This window comes from Cornus florida, unplaced genomic scaffold (assembly GCF_030987335.1).
Source record: "Cornus florida cultivar Cherokee Brave unplaced genomic scaffold, ASM3098733v1 CherokeeBrave_3.0.0_Hap2_Chr01, whole genome shotgun sequence".
Classification (NCBI taxonomy): Eukaryota; Viridiplantae; Streptophyta; class Magnoliopsida; order Cornales; family Cornaceae; genus Cornus; species Cornus florida.
The window spans coordinates 15096586-15122969 of record NW_026775571.1 but is presented as its reverse complement, the minus strand read 5'-3'; the positions used below and the strand labels follow the sequence as shown (position 1 = coordinate 15122969).

General features: G+C 35.9%; 1 protein-coding gene across 1 annotated transcript; it reads right to left on the bottom strand.

The window, feature by feature from the left end:
* Positions 1-9189: 9189 nt before the first annotated feature.
* On the bottom strand, positions 9190-21468 carry LOC132293072 (F-box/kelch-repeat protein At3g06240-like). The gene is given in 4 exon segments (XM_059790436.1): positions 9190-13335; positions 13654-13722; positions 20217-20629; positions 20632-21468. Coding segments are annotated over 3 exon segments (1197 nt in total). The 5' UTR covers positions 21370-21468; the 3' UTR covers positions 9190-13335; positions 13654-13676.
* Between the last annotated feature and the right edge of the window lie 4916 nt (positions 21469-26384).

Here is a 26384-nt window from a genome sequence, read left to right as displayed (position 1 = left end):
CTTATTCTTGATTGTACAATGCTCAAGCTCACATATGTTTTGCTGCCCTGCATTTTCCTTAATATTTCTCTTGTATGAGAAGTATGTAGTTTGATGGTGAATTGTTGCACTGATTCCAATTTGAACCATAATTTTTAACTTCCAGGACTGAAGAACTTCAGGCCTCAACTTTATTCTGCTGCTGAATACTGTGAGAAGTCTTATCTCCACAGTGAACAGAAAGAGATGTAAGGCTTCTGCAATTAACTGTGAATTACTACATGTAATTGTTCTTTGAAGTATAACTATGGTGGTTGTAGCAACTATATATGTAACTTTAACATCATATTAATAACTATATATGTAGCTTTAACATCATATTAAAATGAAAAATGAATATTCAATTTTTTTTTTTTAAGTTTCATGTCGTATACATTTGTTCTGCAAATTGAATGTTGGGGTTTTATACATGTGGCTCTTACGTAGATGATCAAGTTTCCGAACCATTAGGAGTGGTGGGTTTTAAATGTGTCCTTTATAACAGTCCATCACTTACAACCCCCTTGAACCAACTTCCACATTAGAGTTAGGGTTGACTCCACTAATATAGCAACTTAGTTATCCACATGACAGTCTTGTAGTCGGCCACATGTCCACAATTTTGCCCACCATGTGTAACAAATAAAATCAGTAAAATACCTGGTCCAATTCGATCGCCCAGATGAAAATTTGACTGGAGTGCTGCATACTCACCCTTTTATACATTTTTCAACCCTTAGCTTCCCAAGAAAAGGCCCACTAGGTGTGCTTCAATAGAGAGGCGCGTAAGTTTCTAAATTAGAGGAGTTTTGCTTGATTTAAATCATACACAACTAATTGTTAAAAAATAATTGGAAAAATACTTGTGGTGTGGAAAAGCTCTCTTGGAATTTGTTTGAAGTCGCCCCCTCTTGTAATTCTAGTTGCACTTGCAATTCCTTCACAGTATGTACTGACAACTGGTGTTTTCTTTATGATTTTGCTATTCAGTAGTAAACATTTGTTCTTGTGCTTTTCGTCTAATTTATGTTCTTTATGTTGGTTTTGGTTAAGCAATCTTTGAACTTAGGGCGTATCTTAATCTATACTAGTAACCCATCCTTTCGCCACTTGAGCCAAGGCACAATGGTTGAATTATACTTTTCTTCTTTTCCTGTTGAGATCTGATAAAGCATGTGTGGCGCTTTTTCTTTTTCTTTTTTCTTTTGGTTAGGTAAGAACTCACATGTCAAACACCCCCATATTAGGGAGGAGAGGGTATGCTTATACCACCTAGGCCAATGGCCTGGTGGATTTTGGCTGTCTTTGTTCCCAAACCATAACAATTGAAAATGATTATATTCACTTTTCCTCCTACAATTGTTGTATTTCAGTTTCAGATGTTTTCTTAGTAAGCACTTTTGTGCAAGTTGTCAAAAAGGCCTTGGGGACATCATTGAGTTCCATTGTTTATGGATTGTGGATTATATTATGGTTCCCCATTTCCCACCATCTGCACTATTTTTCCCTCATCTTCCATATATGCGAGTTGAATTGTCATCGTATCTGAAAATGAAAATGAATGTAGAAATAAAAGGTTCTGTGGTGGAGCTATAGCGAAAAAGGATGCATTATCTCCAGATTATTTTACTTCAAAAAACTGCCCATAGAGAGGCGCGTAAGTTTCTGAATTAGAGGATCAACTGAAATAAAAAGAAAAGGGTCAGTAAAGCGATGAACCATGGTTCATCACACAAGTAAGGAATTTCCATCCAATGTCACTCGAGAGTACTTAAAGAGAGTAAAATCATTCAGCCGCCAAAGATGATTTTGAAAACATCCAGCTATCTAATATTTGGTTAGGAATCCATAGCCACGTTCATTAACCAAATAATCTGAATAGAATAAAGTCAACCCCTCCGTTCTAACTCCCCAATGGAAAAGAAAAAAGAAAATATATCTACATCTATATTTATAAAAATAGAAAGAGGGAGAAGCAGCCAGGTTTGTAGCCTTGTCTTTTCCCTTTCTAGAAAGAAAAAAGAACTTACCTGGACAGGACTGGCAGCTACAAGTAGTCCTCTAAGTACACCCGTTAAGAGACGGCCGTCAGGGCCTACCAAAGATATGGTCAAGGAACCAGCCCTACTAAATTTGGAACCCTCAACCTCTGTGGGGGTGAATGACCCATGTAGTGAGACAATGTCAAAACATCCCTACAAGAAAGTGATGGAAAAAAGAGATCAGATTATCCATATATACAAAATTAAAATCATAAATTTGGCTAAACAACAAGGCCTAATACAACCAAGGTTCACTGGGAGGATTGAGAGAAATAGTACAAATACATATGGATAAAATCAGCTCGTATTCCCAGTTCCTTGTAAAACTAACCTTCAAGTTTGCCACCCTTCATCATAAACCTTTTAAGGCTCTAAATATAGGCCTATTCCACAAGTATAATGAATAAACAAACAAACGAAAAAAAAAAAAAAATGCAACAATGAAGATCTAAAAGCACCTCAAAGCTCTTACAAGACCTAAAACAGAAATCTTGTGTTCTGAAATGTTCTGACAAATTACTGGAAAGTATCGAATGAACAAATAATGAGAAATAGTACTACTAGATCGAATTATTCCAAATCAACATATGCCACTAGTTGCAGTTTGAATGAGAACTCCGTTTTAGACAATAGATGCTCAGGCTCAAATGCTAACAAGAATAAAACGAAATGACTCCCTATGCATGACAAATAGAACAATATAAATTATGAGATGCAATCCGACACCTCCATGGTAAACCAATATTGACTTTTGTCCCCCTACAAGTTGAATTTAAGCTTATAAAATGTTTGTATAAAAAATACTATCCAATTTAAATAATAATTTACAAAAACATTTTTTTTTATAGAAAAAGACTGATATTATTGTTTCAATTTGTAACTGATATAGGTTAATTAATATTTAGTAAATATTGCCCTTTTGTTTTTTTCTTGGCAAAGAGAATATATTACTTAAAATTAAACAAGAGCATTATAATCAACAAAAACCACCAATAAGATAGAGACCAATATCATGGATTAAATTGATACAATCACTTGAGCATCATATTCAATTTCCACAGCCCATTGAAGACCACTGCCAAAGAAGGTTCATAGTCCAAAACAATGTTTTCACGTCCAGTACCGATGCCTCACATACATGCTCTAACCGAGCAATGGCTGCCCGAATTACCACGCCATTGTTACATATATATATATATATATATATATATATGTATATATATATATAATTCACTTATTGCATAGGATAGAGAAAAGGATAAAATCCACCCAGTTCAGAAGAATTAGAGAGAAGAAAACAATTTAAACCATCGGTTTGATTTGTCACTCAAAAAGTCATTTCAATCAATTATATTTTTGTACAATATTTTTATTTTCAGTAGAGATAAACTGTTGAAATTTTTATTTTTTTTTGAAGTTGACACTTATTTTAGATAAGAATCAGAACATATGAACTTATCCTCATGGATTAGTTAGGTTGGCATAAAGTCAAAGGTCTCTGCTCCACTAGAAAGAAATATGATCGAGTGTTCTATTCACTTGTTCATTGGCAAACACACATTTTTTTTTTTTGATAAGTAAAAATATATTAGAAAAACGTTCAAAAGGGGAACGCATCCCTAATACAAGAAAAAAGATCTAAGGACCAATAGAATCCAAGAGATCAAAGAAATCATCAATCGAGGAGCATGTACTTCCTCTAACATAAAAGAATAAAGAACGAAGAATATGAATTTTTAAATTAGCTAAGGACGATTCTTTTCCTTCAAAGGATCTGTTATTTCTCTCACGCCACAAACACCACCAGACACAATGAGGAACAATCTTCCAATAAGCACGAGCTTGTTGCTTAACAAGACAGCTTTTCCAAGCGTTAATCAATTGAGAGGAGTGCTTAGGCATTACCCAAAAAATGCCGAATATGCTGAAAATAAAACTCCAACAACCAAACGCCACAGGACAATGCAAAAGAATGTGATCCACGGATTCACTATCATCTTTGCATAAACAACACCAATTAACAATGATGTTGCCTCTCTTTCTCAAATTGTCCAAAGTCAAAATCTTCCCCAATGTAGCTGTCCAAACGAAGAACGCGATTCGAAGAGGGGCTTTAGAGCACCACACAGACTTCCAAGGAAACTCGGAACCAACGAAATTGGATAAATGAATAAACATAGAGCGGACATCATACCGACCATGAGCCAAAGGAACCCACAAAATATCATCACACCCTCTGCCAATATCCTTCTGCCTATACAAAATATCCACAAAAGCAGAGACTTCCTCCATTTCCCAATCCTGAAAAGACCGCCTAAACCGCATATCCCACGTAACTCCATTGTTATCAAGATGATAACAATCAATCACGAAAACATGCTTATTAGTTGCAATGCTATAAAGCCTAGGAAATGAGTGTGAAAGCAACTGGTCGCCACACCAAAGATCCTCCCAAAAACGAACATGCCTACCATTACGAACTTTGAATCTAATAAGAGTAGAGAAGACTTCCCATCCCTTCCGAATAAATTTCCACAAACCAACGCCTCCCGTAATAGTGACTGGAAGAGATGACCAACCCCCACTCCCCTCACCAAAACGACACGAGACAACTCTTCTCCATTGACGATGTCGTTCCCTTCCAAATCGCCATAACCACTTTCCTAAGAGAGCACGATTAAAAGGAACAATTTTTCGAATGCCTAACCCTCCGAATCTCAATGGTTGGCAAACTTGATCCCAATTAACAAGATGATACTTAAACTCCTCTCCCCTTCCACCCCACAGAAAATCCCTCTGCATTTTTTCAATTCTATCAGCAACAGAACATGGAATTTGAAACAAAGATAAAAAATAGGTAGGAAGGGATGAAAGAGTACTCTTTATAAGTGTGACTTTCCCACCCTTAGATAGATACTGCTTTTTCCATCCTGCTAATCTTTTCTCATATCTATTAATCACTGAATCCCAATTCCCAACCAGAGTAGAAGAAACTCCCAAAGGCAATCCTAAATAAGGAAGAGGAAAAGAACCAACTCCGCACCCTAAAACAGCAGCTAAGGAGGAAATATCTGGAACATCCCCCACTAGAACAAGCACACTCTTTCCGACATTAATCTTAAGCCCAGAAACTGCTTGGAAGCAAGCAAGAGTGCACCTCAGATATCTGAGTTGAGAAATAGCAGCATCACAAAATACCAAAGTATCATCAGCAAATAAAAGATGGGAAATCTGGATCTGATGATCAACATCTCTGCCAACTCTGAACCCCCTAATGTAACCCAAATCTTCCGCTTTTCTCATTAATCTAGTCAGACCTTCCATAACGATGAGAAAAAGAAAAGAAGATAATGGATCACCTTGTCGCAGACCACGTGAGCTAGCAAAAAAACCCGTAGGAGAGCCATTCACAAGAACAGAAAACATAACTGATGAGATACAAGTGTCAATCCATTTTATCCATGTATCACCAAATCCCATCCTCCGAAGAAGATACAAAACAAACTTCCAATTAACATGATCATAAGCTTTCTCGATATCAAGCTTACACAAAATGCCAGGAACCCCACTTCTTAATCTAGAGTCAACACATTCCCCAGCAATAAGAACAGAATCCAAAATCTGCCTTCCACCAACAAAAGCGTTCTGCGATTCTGAGATAAGACCATCCAACACTTTACTCATCCTGGATACAAGAACCTTGGCAATAAGCTTATACATACATCCGATTAAGCTAATTGGCCGAAAATCCTTGATATCAGATGAACCGCCCTTTTTAGGGATGAGAGCAATAAAAGATGCATTCAAAGATTTTTCAAATGTGCCATAAGAATAAAAATCCTGAAAAGTGCTCATCACCTCCTCTCGCACCACCTCCCAACTCTCCTTAAAAAAGCGCATAGTAAATCCGTCTAGCCCTGGTGCTTTGTCCCCGTTGCAACTAGAAAGTGCCTTAAGCACTTCCTCTTCCGTGAATGGAATCTCAATACTATCCCTATCCAACGCAGAAAAAGTATTAAATGGAAGACCATCAAGAGTAGGTCTTCGATCCAAAGTTTTAGTGTAAAGCTGCTGATAAAAAGAAGCAATTCCTCCGCGCACATCTTCTTCTCTCCACAAATCAGAACCATTAACCCGAATACGTCCGATATGATTACACCTTTTGTGAGCATTGGCCAGTCTATGAAAGAATTTTGTATTCCGATCACCATCTTTTAACCACAAAGCCCGAGACTTTTGACGCCACGAAATCTCCCCCATATGAGCAATCTCAGCAAAAACCGCTTGACAAGAGGCTCTTTGAGAGCGTAAAGACTCCCTACTCTGTCCCACCTCAGCTAAACGATCAAGCTCAGCAATATCAGCAAGGGCTCTATTCTTTTTTCATTCAAGATTCCCAAAAACTTCTTTATTCCATCTCTTAAGCTCAGTTTTAAGAAACTGAAGCTTTCTAGCTAACACATAACTAGCAGAGCCTGTGAAAGACCCTTTTTGCCACCAAGACTGAACCTTCCCTTGAAAGTCTTCAGATCTAAGGCACATGTTTTCGAATCTGAAAGGAGTGCGTCTAGACCTCAAACCACCACAATCCAAAACAAAAGGTACATGATCAGATGTGACTCTAACCAACACAGCCTGAGAGACATCCGGGAAATGCTCTTCCCAAGCCCCAGAAATCAGGAAACGATCCAATCGAGAAAAAGTAACCGGTTCCCTACCATTAGACCAAGTAAAAGCCGCTCCTTCCAACGGAAGATCGATAAGAAAATTATTGTCAATAAATTCTGAAAACATGGTCATTTCTGAAGACCACCTACCTCCTGTGGATCTCTCAAATGGGAATCTAACAGAGTTAAAATCCCCACCTAAGCACCAAGGCAATGACCATAAGTCCTTAACAAAGAAAAGCTCTTCCCACAGGACTGGTTTATCACTATCAGTAACAGGCCCATACACACCTGAAAACGTCCATTTGAAATTGTCTTCTTCCATTTGAAACATGCATGACACCGAGAAAATACCCTTCCAACAGTTCAAACTTGACAACCATCTACGATCCCACATGAGAAGAATACCACCTGAAGTGCCTGTTGCATTTAAAACTTCAAAGTCCACAAACCTACCTCCCCAAAGACTCCTGACAATCTCAACAGTAATATCAGCCAATTTAGTTTCTTGTAAGCAGACAACATGAGCACTCCACTTCCTCAAAGCGACCTTGATAACTCTTCTTCTTTTCGGGTCATTAAGACCACGAACATTCCATGTTATAAGTCGTAGCTTCATGAAGAACCAAAAACAATCAATTCACCTCCTCCCCTTTTACCACTCCTGGTTCTCCCCCTTTCTTTGGTTGACCCATTCTTTCCATCGTAGTTAACACAAGAAATCAAATTCTTCACTTCCTGTTCGCCTTTCCGATGTGAATTTCTGACTTTGACTTCTTTTGTGTCACGAATTGGTTCACTACTACCATTTCCTGCAATAATTTCGTGGAGAATACACAGGGTTTGTTCCTCATAACCTTCTGCAGAGACACCCAAAGCTTCACTAACTGCTCCAATATTCTCAATGACCCATTCCATGCCCAGATCAGTGGTTGTCTCCAAACAATCAGGCCGCACAACAGCCAAAGGTTCCATAAAGTCCACTTCATCGTGAACAAGATCTGTCCCGGAAAAAGATGCGTTAAAAGGGTGCTGCTGAAAAGCAACATCAACCACTCCTTCCTGTAAAATCCCCTCTATTTCCGAAGCATTAACTTCTTTGGATGGGATTACTAAAAACTCCTCATGCTCAGATGAAAAATTGCTCAAACCTTTAACTGAAGTAAATAGCCGAAGCTCTTTAAGCAAAGCTACGGCTGAATCATTATTCAATTTGAAATGCAAATCTTTTCCAACACAAACTGTCACTCCATTGAGAAAACCCGTACTCTCGGTAATAACCTTTGAGACGTCCAACTCTGATTTTGAAGTCGAAATCCCAATGATACTTCTCTGTTGACCCGAAACATTCTCAGCAACTTTCCTGTCGCTAGCCACTTCACCCGAAGAAGAAGGAGAAGAAGTAGAAAGAGTGTTGAGAGAAAGATTAGGACTCAAACCCGGAGAAGAAGTGCAAGAACGTGCGACCCATTTCTACTTTTCATTCCGAGTCCACCGAGATCCATGGCGTCTGACGTTCGTCAATCTCCTCTCGGATTTCATCAAAATATTAGAGGGTTTGGTATGGGCTTGTGATTCATTAGGACCAGGTTTGATGTTTGTAAGTGAGATTGATAATGAGTTAGGCCCTTTTCGTACCTTTCTAATAGGCCCAAACTTGAGAGGCCCAGTTTGGAGTTGCCCAGTTTGACCAAATCTAAGTGGCCCTTTCTGTAGTCTTCTTCTAACAGGCCCAGAACCCAAATACGCTCTGTAAGGTTGAGATTGAATGAGCCCATGATTATCAGACCCAAATTTCCTGACCTGTCTTGATAACTTATGGCCCAAAGTAAAACCTTTATCAGCCCGAAAATAATCCTTCCCTACCTTATCTTCAAGAAATAAGGATAGAGCTGAATCTGAAGGGGTAGCCCATTGTTCACCACGTGTACACCGGTGTTACTCATCAACGACGCGTTTGCTCGGCGTGTGAATCTCACCTCGTCGTCTACCTCCAATAAACTTCACCTTTTGCTGAATTTCACGATCCTTCAGCCACTGTTGAATTTCGAGAATCCCTTCTTCACCTTTGCTAAGAAGCTCATTCCATTTTTCTTCCGACATAAGATGAGATCCGTCACTGCCTTCAAGACTTTCCGTTGAAGGAACAAGCTCCGGCGAAATTTCTTCCCAAATCGCGACCTTGTAGCAGGAAGTGTCGTCGTTGATATACACAAACTTCGGACAATCACGACCAACTCGTACTATTATCCAAACGCTTTCAGCATCCCTGGTCTCATCCGCGTCAGATCTGACATAACCACCACAAAGTTCTCCCACTTCGACGAACAGAGCATGGCACCATAAATGTAATGGAAGTCCAAACAACCAGATCTGCTTGAGACCTTGATCACTGAGAACGCCACGGCAACCAACACGAAAGGACCACACGTCAATCCTCAAAGTTGCAGAACCCCACACGTTTGGCCTCTGCCTGAGAAGGAAACCGGAAAAGAAGCATTGAATCGGATAACGGTGAAACCCCCACTCCACAAGTCGTATTCCAAGCCCTCGCTGCCCATTCTTTCACGCGATCACAACTCCCCACTTCCTTGTCAAATTTTCCGACCAAACAAGAGGAGAGAACAGATATCCTTCCTCTGACGGATTCCCCGTCGATATACAACGACGGACCGCGATGAGGAACCGCCGACTTCACATCTCCCCCAAGCGAAATTCTTGGTAACCTTGCAATATCCAGAAAAGATTTCATTCCAAACAACCAAAACACAGATCGCCTCACAAATCGCCCCTAGTGGGGTGAAATCGCACATAGTGATGTGTACATCTCCAATTTCCTTTACCAAGCTTGAGATTGGCAAACACACATACTATTTGATCTATATATATATATATATATAAATTGATATGGATTGATGGTATGCTATTTAATTAGTTACAATTGCAGGAAAATAAATAGAACCACCAATAGAACCACCCTTTTTTGTTTTGAATGTTCTGTAATTTATTTATTTATTTATTTATTTTGACGGGAATGTTTCTGTATTAGCTTCTACTATGTAGTGTTTTTGTTTCATATGAATTTTTTTTTTTTATAATTTGAATTTCTTGCTATAGTTGTTAAACTTTTAATCACAATAATATTGAATTTCTTTTTACAATTTGAAAAGTTGTTCAACTTTTAATCACAACAAAACAGTAAAAAATGTGTGATTTCTTGCCACTTTTACCTATAATTATAGACCTCATGTGACATTTTGAAGAATAATACATCAGCCCTAAACCTCCCTTTTATGTACCCACTCCCAGCTTGCTTGGTGGTGTTCAAAATTTCTTGTGCTTTTTGTTTGATTTGTCGTATAATATCACTTTTGCTTTAATGAAAAATAGGTAATGTTTATTTTCAGTTTATAGAGGAAGAACATGCTGCGAACACCGTTAAGTATCTGAGTCAAAGATTTTATGCTGGTAAGTTCTTTTAATTTCATATTTTTATCTATTCAATTTGGGTGTTGCGTCTATATGCATTCATCCTCCTGTATTTACTCATTACCATAATGTAATTTCTCATAATCTTAACATAATGTCCATTTACTGAACTAGATGTATGCAGTTTTCTATTATTTTTTTTTCTTTATCTCTTTCTTCCTTTGCAAATTTTTTTTTTTTTTTTTGAGATGCAAGCAGAGATTTTCATTATTAGATCAATTATGCCAAAACAAATTACAAATACAAAAACTGAGCTCATAATCTTGTTGCTACATTTACCATGGTTTTCTTTATTCATCAAATGCCTAAATAGTTTTAGGAGTATGGTTCTTGAATTAGAAATCCTCATATCCATGAACTTAAAAAATTAATCCCTAAATTTACTAGCAAGCTGAACTAGCGAGGCAGATTGAATTGACTAATAATCTGCTCCCATCTCTATGTTTTTTTCTTAACAGAGAAATTTGAAGTTTCCAATAAACTAAAAATATTACAAATTGCTTATGAAACCCATTTAGCTTAAACATGATTGATGGAATTAGCAACTTTACAAATTGTGTTTATTGTTCATATATATATATATATATATATATATATATATACACACACACACACACACACACACACACACACACACCATGGAATAATCATATATTTCATAATTTACTTTTTGTGACAGGTTCCCATTGAATAATTAGGAAAATAGTGATGGATAAAGAATAGATGCACATCTCTTACAGGTTATTATATGTAGTGGAATGTGTTTATAAAAGTTAAATCTTTTACACTAATTTTATAGTTAATTAAAAGTTAAAGTTTTAATTTTATAGAGTTGATCCAAAGTATATAGAAGGAGCACGAAGGTGTGCCGATTGGGCTCAAGAGAATGCGGGGCATCCAGACAAGATTCTATGCCCTTGTAATGAATGTCGAAATTCAGTACACCAACACTTTGACACAGTATATGGTCATGTAGTGGAACATGGAATGGATCCAACATACACGACTTGGTACTTTCATGGGGAATATTTGAGTGAATCTCCCCAAAATGAGAGATTACACCCAAACCCAACCTGAAGGCACAAGCTCTCTTCAAGATGATGAAGTCACTCACGTATTTGGTGCCGAACGTTGAGGACGGGTTAGAGGCCTCGGTTTTGGAGCTACAATTTCAAAAATGCAAGCAATTGGTTATCAGAAAGACCAAGCGAAGAGAATGGAAGAAATGATGAATGACATGAAAGATGAAATGAGGAATGAAATCAAAGCTGAAATAATGATTGAGATCAAAGCTTTGTTGGTAAGTCTTATAACTAGTATTACAATTTATAGTGAAGTTAAACATAATTATATACATATAATTCCCTGTCAATATGTCATTTGAATATAAAGAACTAATTATGTTTAATCTATGTTTTGGTTGAATTGTAGTCCCAAAATGCTTGTGTTGCTTCTCAGTCCAATGCTACTCCAAATCCTATTCCAACTAATCTGCAAGGTTACATGTGTGAGCTATTACACTTTAATGGATCAGGCGTAGTTGTTGCCAAGGCTGAGATTGCAACAACAGATCCCGATGCACTGTCAGATGATTATGTTCCAGTCGGTCCAGATTGTTGGAATGTTTGGATTAATGATGTCATCGACAAGGATTGCCCTTTGTATCAAGCAAACCAATCTGGAATTTTTTATCTTCGTGATGCTCGCACAAGCATGGTTTTATGGCCTACCAAATATGTAAAAGTTCTAGAGGTCAATTGGTCATTCATTAACTTTTTTTTTTTTTTGAAAAGTAGTAATTAACATATGATCTGATTTTATTTTCTTTTATTTTTTTTATATATGTTGGCATTACATTTTTAATTTTTTTCCTCACAGGATCTATTTTAACCAGCTTAGAAGGAGCATAACAAAACCATTACTTTTGAAGTAAGATTAGGAGTGTAGTTCTGGTTCTCAATCTTCATCTCTGGCAGGTATGTTCTGAATTCTACTAGCTAATGCAGTTCATTATCACTATGTGAAGTCATGGGTCCTTGTCGTGGCCATTACTTTAATGTTGAAAGCATGGGTCCTTGTCGTGGCCATTACTTTATTGCATTGATATAACATGGGAGTATGGGAACATCGTATGTGGAGGTTGTGGTTGATTGGTATTTGTTGTTGATTGTTGTGAAGTTGTTGTTGGTTGTTGTTGTGTATGTGAGGTAGAAAGTTAGGTATTATAAAGCAGCCTATTGGTTTAATAAAAAGGTTAGGAATTACTTGCAAAGGATTTTTTGTCTTCTTTTTTGTGAAGAAAATAATAGTTCACAAGGAAAAGAGGAAGGTCTATTCACTAGTGTCCACAGGATTTTTTGTCTTCTTTCTTGTGAGAAAATAATAAATCATTTGCCTTAGTATGTGATAAACCTTGTGTATACTGCACTGCTTTTATCAGTAAAACAAGTGGCCATTTGGGATAACGAGTTGGAAGAATGAGATCAATAACACAACAACAAATTAAACAGCTAGCAATAGCAGAAAAGATCCAAAATAAATGAAATTCTGGTACTTAAAAAGAAACACACATATATATTTAAACCTGCCTGCCCTGACAACCATATGCCAGGATACTGAATAAGGTAGCTAAGGTGAATCTTTACACTGGAAGACCAAGAAAGAAACACAGTTCTAGAATCCTGTGAATTCATAGTTCATTCTAATGGATTATGGTCTATCTTAAATGAACTCCGCTAGAAATGACAAGTCAAGTTAGTGTTAGGTTTCAGGTTCATCTATATCCCAAAGATCATCAATCAGCATTTCAGATCCCATGTCAGAACTCATGTCATGTCATGTCAACACTTATAATGTAGGGTAAAGTAAAGAATGCAAATAACAGAGGTTATAGGAATTATCGCTACTACAAAATCTCATTTAACAAAGAGCTCTCTTCAATAAAAAAGAAAACAAGCACAAGTAGGAGCTGCTAACCTCTGACAGGTTGTAAGTATGAGAAATGTGGATGGTGATTAAGCCCTTTGTCAACCAGGTAGCAGTTCATTCAAAGATTCTTCTAGTACACGTGGTTGATGTATTTTATAGTTTCCCCAGTAAAGACCATGAATTGTCCAGTTCTGAGAAACAGTACATACAAAGAATTTAGAACAGATTATTAATCAGAACTTATAGATTGTAAAATCATGTGCTTAGAACCAATTTTGAAAGTCAAACAAGCTTAGTTGAATATCAAAGACCTGGAATTGTCCAGTTCTAAGAAATATTACATACAAAGAATTTAGAACAGATTATTAATTAGAACTGATATATTGTAAAATCATGTGCTTAGCACCATTTTTGAAAATCAAACAAGCTTAGTTGAATATCAAAGACTGTCCCTTTTCCTGTAAGTTCAGTATATATATATGTGTTAGAAATTTAGATCAAGCACTCACCTTAACTATGAAGATTTATGTCTTCAAAGAAAGAACACATCCCCTTTAGAAGGTAAAATCACTCCAATCCTGCCCAAAAACCTTCAAATAAATTAATTTCCTTTTATTTTAAAATTAAATTCAACAAATTTCAATCTTAATGTTTCTTGATACTCAATATACATTAAAGATTATATGCCAAAATTAGCCTAATGGCAATTAGAGATTTAGATTTTTTAAACATAAAAGGAAGAATTTAATGAGCCAATCCTTTATATGCAAATTCATGAACAACACATTCAAGGTATATTGCCAGATTAGCAAACCAAAGAGTACTACTGCCACAAACTGCTTAAAATTTTAAACCAATTAAAATATATACACAATTTCTAAAACGCAACAAAGAAAATCAATTAAACCCAACCCACCACTATCAATTATACACATCTGTATATTCATCTATTCATCTTTAAGACGCAAAATAGCTAGGTAGAGATAGAAGAGTACTAGGAACAATCGCCGGGGGGGATACAAAATCAGCACATAGCATATTACACTTGTGAAGAATGGAAGCCTAGAAATAAATATGTGTCAATTCTGGAAGGCAGGGCATGGATGGGAAGAGCTAAACCTATTGTTCGAACCCCAAAAAGAAAGAACAATTGCATCTAGAATCAACAGCACTGGTTGTATTAGTGTGCTTCAGGTACTTCAGGAAGTGGGATTGGTGCACAAGTGATCGAAGAGTCCGCTCTCACTCTATGTCTCCTCTCCCTGCTGACAATAGAAAAGAGTCCTCTGTGCTAGGTTACACTCTAGCAATCAATACTCATCTGCGGAGCCACTGGAAACCACAACCAAGCAATATAACCAATAAACAAAAATAGATAAAAATAGTTCTGAAGGTCCCCTAACTCTGCCAATCATAAGCTAGCCCATGTATGCAATGATGTTCACACAGAAATTCCAGTGTGTGTATATATATGTGTTTGTGAAATCTCTCTCTATTTTCACTTGTTGATATGATTCTAATAATTTCTCCAATATGTTTTTCTTGTAATATATTATGTTGAAGCCAATGAGTTCTTTAATATGTCCTCTTGAACAAATTATTAGCATGAGCTTAGCTTTGTTGTTATTTTACAACTATTAACTATATTTGTTCCATCTTAAAGTTATTTTTTCTTTGATGTCAAACTATCAATGTGCCTTAGAGATTTAAAGAACATAACAGTTATGTTTCTTACATTCTATGTTTAAACCTTTATTAGCAGTTGACATTCCTGGTAATCAAGTTGTAGACGTGGAACTTGCACTTGCGGGGTGTTTGCCCTTTTTTGATGTTTTTGTTCTATCTGGAATTGGACGATTGCATGACGGAGTTGAGTCCCTGGCAAAGCATGGGCATGTGGATTGCATATTTCTTTTTGGGGGTTTTTTTTATTGTTTTTGGCTTCTCAAAGTGTGGTACTCCATTTTTTATCACACCTTGGTAAATATTTTAGAGAGTATAAATAGAAAACTACCATTTTGTCATTACTTCATATACATTATTATCATACTAAAATTAGGACTTGTGTGATGCAGGTACTTGCTTGGATTTTGTACAATGAACAACAAAGTGGAGGAAGTGTGAAAAATTGGAAGTCAACTTGCTTCAAGAATTAATGCACAATGTGAAGATTGATATCTATTTTTGGGAAATATTGAATTTTCTTTAATTTTGGCACATTGAACAATTAATGATGAATTGTAAATTAATGTCTACTCTTTTGATATATGTTTAATAGTGAATTTAAACATGAATTATTTTTGGTATTGGTATTAAGTGTAAATTTTTAGCATTTTATATAATTGTTTAGTTGAAATTATGGTCAGGTTATATATGTGAATGATTGGGTAGCAGAATGCATTAATTTATTATATATATATATCTACGGGGCGCTGTAGACCTCGTTAATAAAATATATTGATGTATTGACAAGAGGTCAAATGTGTCGTATATTAATTACTAACGAGAGACCATGTAACACATTAATTAATTATTAACGAGAGGTCATGTACCACATTAATTAGTTATTGACGAGTGGATAAAGAACTCGTTAATTAAGTATTAACGAGATGTCATCAATCTTGTAAATTAATTATTAACAAGAGGCTATAACTATTGTAAATTTTAAATTCACGAGAGGATAACCATCTCGTTAATTAATTAATACGACATTTTATTTATCCCATAAATTAATTATTAACGAAAGGCCAGAAATCTCTTGAGAGTTTTATTTACGGGACGTTAGAATTGTCGTGCTTTAATCTTTTACGAGAGTTATTATTTCCCGTAGCAAGTAGAGAGTATTTACAAGATCATAATAGACAAAGGCTCAAAAGTCTCGTGAAAACTTTTTTACGGGAGGTCCAGACGCTCGTAAAAGACCTTTTTTTCTCATTAAATTAATTATTAACGAGAGGCTAGAAATTTCGTGAGAGTTTTATTTACGGGAAGCTAGAATCGTCGTGCTTTAATCTTCTACGAGTGTTATTTTTTCTCGTAGTAAGTGGGGAGTATTTACAAGACCATAATAGATGAGGGGCTCAGAAGTCTCATGAAAAAGTATTCGCGGGAGGTCCAGACACTCGTAGATGACCTATTTTCTTGTAGTGAAAAGAAAGAAATCTTCCAATAGAAGCTTGAAATCCGACAGATAAAAAATCTTGGCATTAACAGTACTAACATCCATATATCCATTGAAACTGCCTTTTATTTCTCATGATAAATATAATATACTAATGAAAACAAAATGAGAGTCTTTCTTTATAGGGCTTCCTCACGATCCTTGGTCAGGTCGTTACCTCTAAACCCAATAAATGATGTTGTCCCAGGTATCAAGATGCACAAGAGGCTCCTGAGCAAACTAAATTCCACATTTATCTTGAGATGGTCATGGTTCTTCTGATGACAGGAGAAGGGATGTTTTCTGCCATATGTTTAGGACTGACATGTGCAGGAGATGACAAGTATGTCCATGATATGTTCCAAGTGGTAGATGATGAGTGAGCCCTGGTGAAGGAAACGAAAAGCCCTTGCTGGAATCGGGGAGAGGGAGCTTAAAAATCTCATTTCCTATGTGAACTATGAGGGGAGAAGACGAGGAGGAAGTGAGAAGAGAAAGGTTGGGAGGAGAGAGGGAAGACATTGTGTGCTTATGAAGCTCAAAATCATGTCTTGGAACGTTCGGGGCTTGAACGACCCAAACAAAAGGAAGGCGGTGAAGGTTTTGATGCACAAATGGGAGGCGCATGTGGTGTGCTTGCAAGAATCTAAGTTGGCTTTTCTACAGATAGAGTGTTAAGAAGTCTATGGGGAAGCAGGTTTAGGAATGGGAGGTCATTTATGCAGAGGCGACTTTGGTGGGGATTGTGATTCTTTGGGATAAAAGGTGGGTCTCGAAGGTTGACATATGGAAAGGGATGTCACCTATCTCTCTCTTGTTCGCTTTGGAGGAAGATGATTCAAAATGGATGTTTTCAGGAGTTTATGGCCCAGTTGGGGATGCGGAAAGGAAGGGGTTGTGGGAGGAGTTGTTGATAGCTAGGAGGAGATGGACAGCTCCGTGGTGTGTGAGAGGGGACTTTAATGTTGTTAGGATGCCTAGTGAAAGATCCACAAGATGAAGTTGGACTCCGGCCATGACAGGGTTCTCGGATTTCATTGACTCTCGTCATCTTCTTGATCTTCCGATGGAAGGAAGCCAGTTCACATGGTCCAGTGGTCGGAAATCCCCTACGCCGTCTCGCTTGGATAGATTATTTATTTCTGGGGGCCTGGAGCAGAAGTTCCCTAATGTATCTCAGGTGGCTTTGGCTCGAGCAATTTTGGATCATATTCCAATTCTCCTTGATTGCGGATGGGTTGGGAGAGGGAGAACCTTGTTCTGGTTCGAGGATATGCAGCTTTGAGTAGAAGACTTCAAAGAGAGGGTTTGAACCTGGTGGACTAGCTATAAGGTTAGAGGCAGCCTGAGTTCTATTCTAGCTACCAAAATTAGGTTGTTGAAGGTTGACATTAAGAAGTGCTTGGCAATCTGGAATGGCGCAACAACAGAATCCTCCTTGAAATCTCTAAGCTGGATAGGAAGGAGGGAGAGAGGGGCCTTAGCGACATGGAGGCAAGTAGAAGGGAGGAGTGCAAGACTGAGTTTGGAAAGATTGTGGTGATGGTGGAGATCTTGTGGTGGCAGAAATCTAGAGCGCTTTGGTTGAAAGAAGATCGGAATACGAGATTCTTCCATCGCTTAGCAAACATCCATAGAAGAGGAAATCAGATTGAAAGGATTCGTATTGATGGGAATATGGTGACTGGGGAAGAAAATGTTCAGGCTGTTTTTTTTTTTTTCTTATTAGAAGATTCAGGCTGGGTTTGTGTCGTTTTATCAGCAATTATTCAGAGACTACTAACTGGATACCTTTACTTGATGGGCTTGAGTTTGCAGGAATCTAAGGGGTGATAGAGATTGGCTTGAGAGGCCATTTGGGGAGGAAGAGTTGTTGGAGGCTTTAAAGAGTTGCAATGGCAACAAAACTCCAGGACCAGATGGGTTCACTTGGGCTTTTTTCCAACAAAATTGGGAGTTGGTGAAGACAGAGGTGATTGGAGCTCTCAGTTCTTTTTATTCAGATGGTCATTTGAGAATGAGCCTTAATGCCTCGTTCACCATGGGGTTCTAATAGAATGAGATTAAATGTGTAATGCATAAATAATAGTTTCAATTTTGTTAAAAACCAAATATGATAATTCAAACAATGACAATTTTGTCTATATAATCTCAGGTACATAGAAAAATTCATTGTGCTCATCTCACAATCAAGGAGCTCAACCTCATTGAATATCAGAGTTCAAGACTTAAGCAAGTGTAATAAGTAATAACTATTTCTTCCAAATTACCTAGAAAGGGTTTCTTACACAATGAAAGAGGCACAACCACAATTAAACCTAAAAATACTGTGTCAATTGAACTATGCTTCACTCGATGGTACAAGCATGAAATAATAGCTCACCTACCATGTTCAGTGGACCCCCACTAATATAGCAACAATCAAAGCTCAACGACAATACTTATCAAAAAGGAAAGCTCAACAGCAATGAATCCCACTATAACTCTATAATTTTATACTAGAAATTATACTGTCAATAGTAGATAACATATACATTGTCATGCAGATTCTACAAATTATACCGTCATGAGTAGATAACAAATATACTGTCATGCAGATTCTAGAAATTCTACAATATGGCCACAAATTGTCTAAACAAGGCTAATAATAGTGTAGTTGCAATGAAATCTTAAATTGATATGTCTACATTCCATGTCTATGAGAAAGAGATGATGGTTATGATAAAAGCAATGCTAAGATTTGCCAAGGTGCAAACAATTCCTTGAGAGGGGAATGCTATTATGTATGGTCCTGAGTGCAATATTGTCTCAGAAATGGAGGTTGAAACAAAAGTAGAACACAGAATATCGCGTTGTTATACAAGAAAGAACTATATTTACTTCAGAGTCTAAGTGTTGAAGAGTGAAGGAACTTTGGCATTGATAAACCTGTATTAGCCTTGATGCCTTTTAATGAAATCTTAGTCGTAAAAAAATATATAATAATAATAATAAAATAGTTATGCAGTTCATGTATTAGATAAAAAAAAGCTATCATTGCTCGCACTGGGGCACACAAACACATTACTCAGATGGAAAACAACCTTAGTTGTAGTCATATAGATTACGTAAGGAAATAAAACAAAGGAAAATAAGAAATATGATACCAAAGTTATGTAGTTCATCATGTTAATGACTATAACAATAGCCAAAGATGACTAGATAGTTCTAACATTCAAAAATAGAAATAATACTCCTTCTATGTTGGTTTATTAGCTCTCTCCAAGAACTCATGCATATTCTTATACTTAATAGTTCTATGTTTCTCATAAATACAAGTCCACAACTTGTGACTTGAATGAGTTCTGTCACCTAGCACTAGATTAGCCAGAGAACCCACTTATTCTTATGGTTTAATTTGCACCCAAGCAAGCATTGAAGAAGCTACTCCTACTCCCATAGGACCACCAGGCACGCATAGATAATATCTTCATTTATTTTCTAAGACCTAATCCAATAACTCAATAACAAGGTTAAATTTTTTATCTACATGTTAACAATATCTTCAGAATTAGGTAGAAGGGCTTTCATACACAAGTCATCCAGAAATGGAACAAAATTAAACCTTGAAAAGATCAAAATACTTCAACTTTGCTTTTCTCTTTGGTACAGGGATTGAAGAATAGCACTCTTACCATGCTGAATGGACCCCCACCACTCATATGGGAAAAAATCTGAGTTCAACATCATTGAACCCCACTATAAACCTATAACAACATAGTCCAACTAAAGCCAAAAACCGCATCACTTGAGCATAAATAACGTAAACATATTTATGTAGATGATAAAAAATTTCATACTATGGTGGCATATATAAAATGGAGATATGAGAACTAAACAGAAAACAATAGAATAGAACCACCATCTATTTACCTATTTAGTTGACAATTCTTCAAGTTTCGACTCCCTTTATATTTTCTCTCGATCCCAGAGTTGCAACAGGGTGAGACAAGGCTCTCCACATAGGTCTTCCCTGCTCTGAACGTCCTAGGAATGCCACGCACCACTATATCTCTTGATGTTCTCTCTTTGGCATTGAATGCAACCAATTTCTTTCCATCGATTTCCAATAGAACTTCCTCATCCACCAAAAAACATAAGGGTTCCATCACGTGCATATTAGATATACAGATTGTAGTAAATTTGGTCCAAGACTCAGTAACCCCATACTCCTTCATCGCCCAAACATCAGTTTCAATACTATTACGACATACAAGCACACAGAGAAACCCTCCAAAACTCCCAATACTCCCAATCCATGCAAGACCAACTGGTTGTTGTCAATTGAGCTAGGTGCGGGCACATCACGGAATTTCTCCTCTGCTACATCAAAAGCAGCAATCACAGAAGAAGAATCGGAAGACCTACAAGTTAACCAATGTATAGACCCATTTACAAGAACCAACGAGTAAGGCTCTAGAGAAGAATGATCATAGGGAACATCTTGAATCCTCCTCCAAGCACCGGTTTTGAGTGAAAACACACTTACAAATGTATCAGTGCATTCTTCTTTTTCATCATCATCATCCTCATATCTAGCATTGTAAGCAACACTTAGAACCTTGTAATCATCTGTAGACGAATCGTACCCAAGCCCATACATGGTGTGACTGGAAAATGAATCAAGGGCAAAAGGGGATTTGGGTAACTTCTTGGACTCTCTAGTCGTTGGATTCAACAAAAACTTGGTGTTTTCTTCGTTGGCGATTAAAATCAAACCGTTGCAAGAACCCAAAATGTCGATCAACTCGTTCGGGTAATCAATCGGTGGGAAATCAAGCTTCGTTGCCATTACAGAGGCGCTATCAGAGGCTTCATCACAGTCGATGGAGTAAAGGTAGTCGGAGAAGAGAATGACTCTCTGGGGTTTGTTTCGATTAAGGTGTGTTTGTGCAAAATGAGGGTCTGAGATTAGTGTAAGCCATGGCTTCGATACGCATTTGAATCGGCAGATAGACTTTGCCGGCAGTCGAGAGAGTATGTCAATTAGCACCTCTTGGGGAAGCTCTGCGCCGTTCGACGACATTGCCACCGCGACAGTGTTCTGCACCAGTGTAGGATGATTTCACTTTTAGGGTAGAGTTAGGGCATGGATTTGTTAAGTTTTGGGTTTTAAAGCATTGTGACTTGGAATTTGGGATCGTATATGTAGTGTTCGTTCGGCTTTTGGTTGACTAGTCAAAGTGTACGTGTAAGTGGATAAAAAATAATTTGTCCACTAAAATATGTATTATTACCTCCGTTCAAAAAAACAAAGTGTTACTTTTATAAAATTGTATCAATTCAATTTGTGAGTATAGCGTTTTATTTAAGGTGACACTTTTTAAGGAACAAGGGAGTACTAAGTGACCACCTACCCAAAGAAAAATAAAAGGAAGTTTTATGGCTAAAAGGGATACCCAATATAATATTCTAACTTACATGTTTATAGATGAATTGATGATTTATTTTTTATAAATTACATAAATTTGTAATATTATAAAAATATTACACTGATTTTTTAAATTACACACTTAAGGGATAAAAATAAAAACGTGGGCACTTAATTTTAATTTTGGGTTCTTTCTTCGATAATAGTGGTGAATCTCTCTAAACCACAAAAATACCACTGAATTTTTATTAAGGGAATGCCTAGAATATTTTTTAAAAGAAGTAGTTTTGCTTTTGGGTAATTTCAGAGGAGTCACAGGACACAAGTAAAAGAAGATAAGAACTTTAAAAAAAATTAATAAATAAATACGACAAATATGCCGTATGGATACATCAAAAATGGAAATTATAATATAATATATTATTACATATAAAATTATTAATTTTACTCATTTTATCCGTACAAAAATATGAATGAAATCACTAATTTAAATTTTAGAGTTAGATGTTTGGTTTTTTTTTTTTTTTCTTTTTTCCTTAAATTTTATTTTATTTAACGATAAAGTATATAAATACCTATGAGGTTAACTTTTTGTGCAGATAAAACCCCTGTTATTTATTTTGGATATATAAATTCGTTGTAATTTTTATAAATGTAGCAATAAAAGGCTTGTCTGCACTAACCCTTAGGCTTGTCTGCGCTGATCATTTTCTTGCGGTTAGAGTCATGCACAATCATGACTAATTTAAGATATTAAGAGTAAAGAGCTCGTTCGGTATTGCTGTTAGAATGTAAAAGGGATTTTAATAATAGAGCTATTATAAAACTGCTATCAATAAGATGCACTTATGCGTTTGGTGACACATTGTATAAAACACTTTTTATATTTGAAACACTTTTAAATTTGTTTGATAATAATGTTGCTTAAAATACTTTTATTACTAATTTTACTATATTACCCTTACACTAAACATGTGTTAATTCCCTAATATTAAATATTAAAATTTTCATTGAGTTCAATAATTTATTTATTTATTTAATTTATTAAAAATTTCATTGAGTTCAGTAATTTATTTATTTTTTAAATATTATGATATCGAATTTGTACTGAGTACTAAAATATAAATGAGTTATACATATTTTAATGACGATTAATTTGTATCTGATTTGGTTTGCGGCTGCAGAGTCCTAGAATAATTTAAAATTTTCGTTTGTTACATAGTCCAATATATTGTTTGCTATTTGTTTGTAGTAAGGGTAAAATTGTATTTATAAAAATATAAAAGGATTAAACGGTCTAAAAAATTTAGTTACCTAAAAACATGAACTTCTACTTGCAACGCAATTTTAGAAGCTATGATTCCTAACTTCACTTAAATATGCTTCTTCGACGTAAACTCAGCTACCTATTAGCGTGTTTTTTTTTTCTTCCACCAAATACATTGCACCACAATTTTTTAAAATGAAAGTACTTTTCAATAGTAATCACACATAACTAAAAAGTTTAAAATTCAAAGCTAGCTATACCTCTTATATCACACAATATTTAGAGCGTGTTTGAGGTTGCGGCATGTTAGAATGATGATAGCACTTTTAGCACTAAAATTGTTATAATACTGTTATCAGTAAAATTTAATTATGCATTTGATGACATATTGTATAAAACACTTTTTATTCTCAACGTATTTTTTTAATTTGTTTGGTAATAATATTATTTAAAACACTTTTATTACTAATTTTACTATATCACTGCTACACTAATAAACATGTGCTAATTTTACTAGTTATTATTGGATCATTTTGTCTTTTGAAGAAGAACTTTGGGTGAATTACCCTTTGTAGTAGTTCTTTAACTGATTTGTCCTTTGTTAAACATCTTGGACCTTATTGTCCTTTTGATGTAACTTTCTTCAAGTGACTTTATAATCATTAAATTATAAAAGTGAGTTTTGTACTAAGAAATTTGTTAATTACAGTATCTGAATTTCTAAATTCTTAACAATGTCCCCCTTTGGCAATTTCGTGACAAAATATATATATATATATATATATATATATATATATATATATATATATAGAAAATATACATCAAAATACTACTCAATACATCAAGTATAATCATTGAAACTTTCTTTCATGTAGTCTCTGCAAAACAAATATGAAATTATACCAAAGTGAGATTATATCTGTAAGATGTATAACAACCAAGTTCATAAAATTAAAAGTTTCAATTGAATAAATCAATTAAATAATCATGTAACCACGTAGTTTTCATAAACTTGCCAAAACCATATTTCACCATTTTCAATTCAATATCGTTACTCCCCCTTAATGTAATATTCTCCCTCTTTACTAATTTTTACGAGAATAATATTGAACAAGAAAAATACTAAATAAACAAAGGCATATCTATAGTGTGTGTATATATATATATATATATAAAACATGCATGGTATAAAATATTATGTCTAAACATATATGAATCATGCTATATATCATTATTTCCATCTTATCTTATGATGCCATTAATAAGCAATTTTTCATATATATTATTTCTTCCCTTTTTTGTCACAAATTGGCAAAGATAGATCATACTAAGAATGAAATTTGCAACAAGAGTAACAACGCAGAAAATTCAAAAGACTTAAGAGAATTATTTTATTAAGATAAACATATTTTCCTTAAACTTGAAAAGCATATAACATAAGATATTCTCCTAGCCAATCCAAAATGAAAATCCAAGTAACATAAACTTGTTAGGGTTCATTACAAAATTCTGAATTTTTCAGAAAAACAAACAAAAACATAAATAAAGAAAGTAAGATAACTAAATTATAATAAGATCATCTTATTTGCTATGATTCTTCCTCGTGGTCCAACCTTCAATATCTTTTGCGAACGTGCTAGGACGAAACACTAATTCACCATTAGAATCCTTCACAAATGGATAATAGCGATCCTTGGACTCTTTTGAACATCATGGGTATTTGTCAATAATAACCAAATTGGTGACGTGTTCTAACCTTTAGATTTTCAATAGCTTGGTCACTCTGAGGATGATTTTAATCACTTTTTGATCCTTTGAGTTTTGGATGATCTTCGTTCTTCTTAACAATATTATAGCAATATTGTTTACATGCTTCAAGATTCCAATATGTATTTATGACGTCATTCTTGTCATTTGCAGAGGATGGATTTGGAAAATGTGTTGACAAACGAGTTGAAATTATCTTCTATTCTTCTTACATCATGCTGGAGTCTGGACATAAGAGTAGTGATGGGATGCTTCTATTCGTCTTTGTTCTATGGTTCTCTCAAATCGAGACACCCCTAGAACATATCAATTTAAAAGTACAATTTCTTCGATTACTTGCAAGATATATCTTCTGTCATCTCCCTTTCAATCTGTTCTCTCTTCTATTCTCTATCAGATTTGTAGAAGAAATATTTCTCACTTTTCCACATAAATCACCATACTTATCATCCACCAATATATCAAATATGACATCAGCAACCCTCCATACCTCTAATGAAACTATTACATAACACATTATGATGAATCTCAATTGCGACCAAACAATTCTGAGGTGACATTAACATAACATATTGATGTGGCTAAAGAGGTAGGTAAAACATATATGCATCTATCTTTTCTATATAAATTCTACTATTTTTTCATCTAAACAAGTACGTTTCTGATGCCGCCTTACCAAGAGGATATGAATAAATCGTCTCCATAATAATATTGAAACGAAATAAGAACAAAAAGCAAGAGAAAGGATAATTGAAAGGCAAACTATATTTGCTGTAAAATTGTGATGACCGTGTGGGCGGGTGTGAGAGACACTGTAAGGCTACCACACTGACGAGTTACGGGTGCACAAGTCCCATATCGCCTAGGAGAGGGAAATTAAGGTGAAGTACTTATATGTAAGTGTGTCAATTGGTATGAGACCTTTTGGGGTAAAAGCCCAAGAGCAAAACCGTGTGGACTCAGGGCCAAAGCGGACAAGATTATACCATGTGGTGGAGTGGGTCGTTACAAATGGTATCAGAGCCTGACCCAGCCAGAAATGTGCCGATGGGGACGTCGGGCCTCCAAGGGGGGTGGATTATGATGACCTTGTGGGCGAGTGTGCCGTGGGCGGGTGCGAGAGATACTGTCAAGCTACCACATTAGCAAGCTACGGGTGCACAAGTCCCACATCGCCTGGGAGAGGGAAATGTTAAGTGCTTATATATAAGTGTGTCATCTCCAATTGGTATGAAGTCTTTTAGGGTAAAAGCCTAAGAGCAAAACCATGCGGGCTCAGACCCAAAGCGAACAATATCATATCATGGGGTGGAGTGGGTCGTTACAAAAATAATTCTTGTAATTCTAAAACTAATCTAACCCTAGAAATTACAAATCTTTATATAAACCTAAGAATAGCTAATTACCATATAAGTCAAAATCAAATCGGAAAGTTGTTGAAAATTTAAAGTTGCTGAAAATCAAATAGGAACAAATCAAAACTTTCTATAAATTTCTGGTTTTCCTTGTTTTCCCTCAATTCCTTTTCTAGATGTTCCTTATGTTTTAGGAAAATTTTTGCTGGTCCACGGCTACATCAGCCCCCCGTGTTGGAAAGAACTTGCCCTCGAGTTGTCGGAATCCTCATTAGAATAAT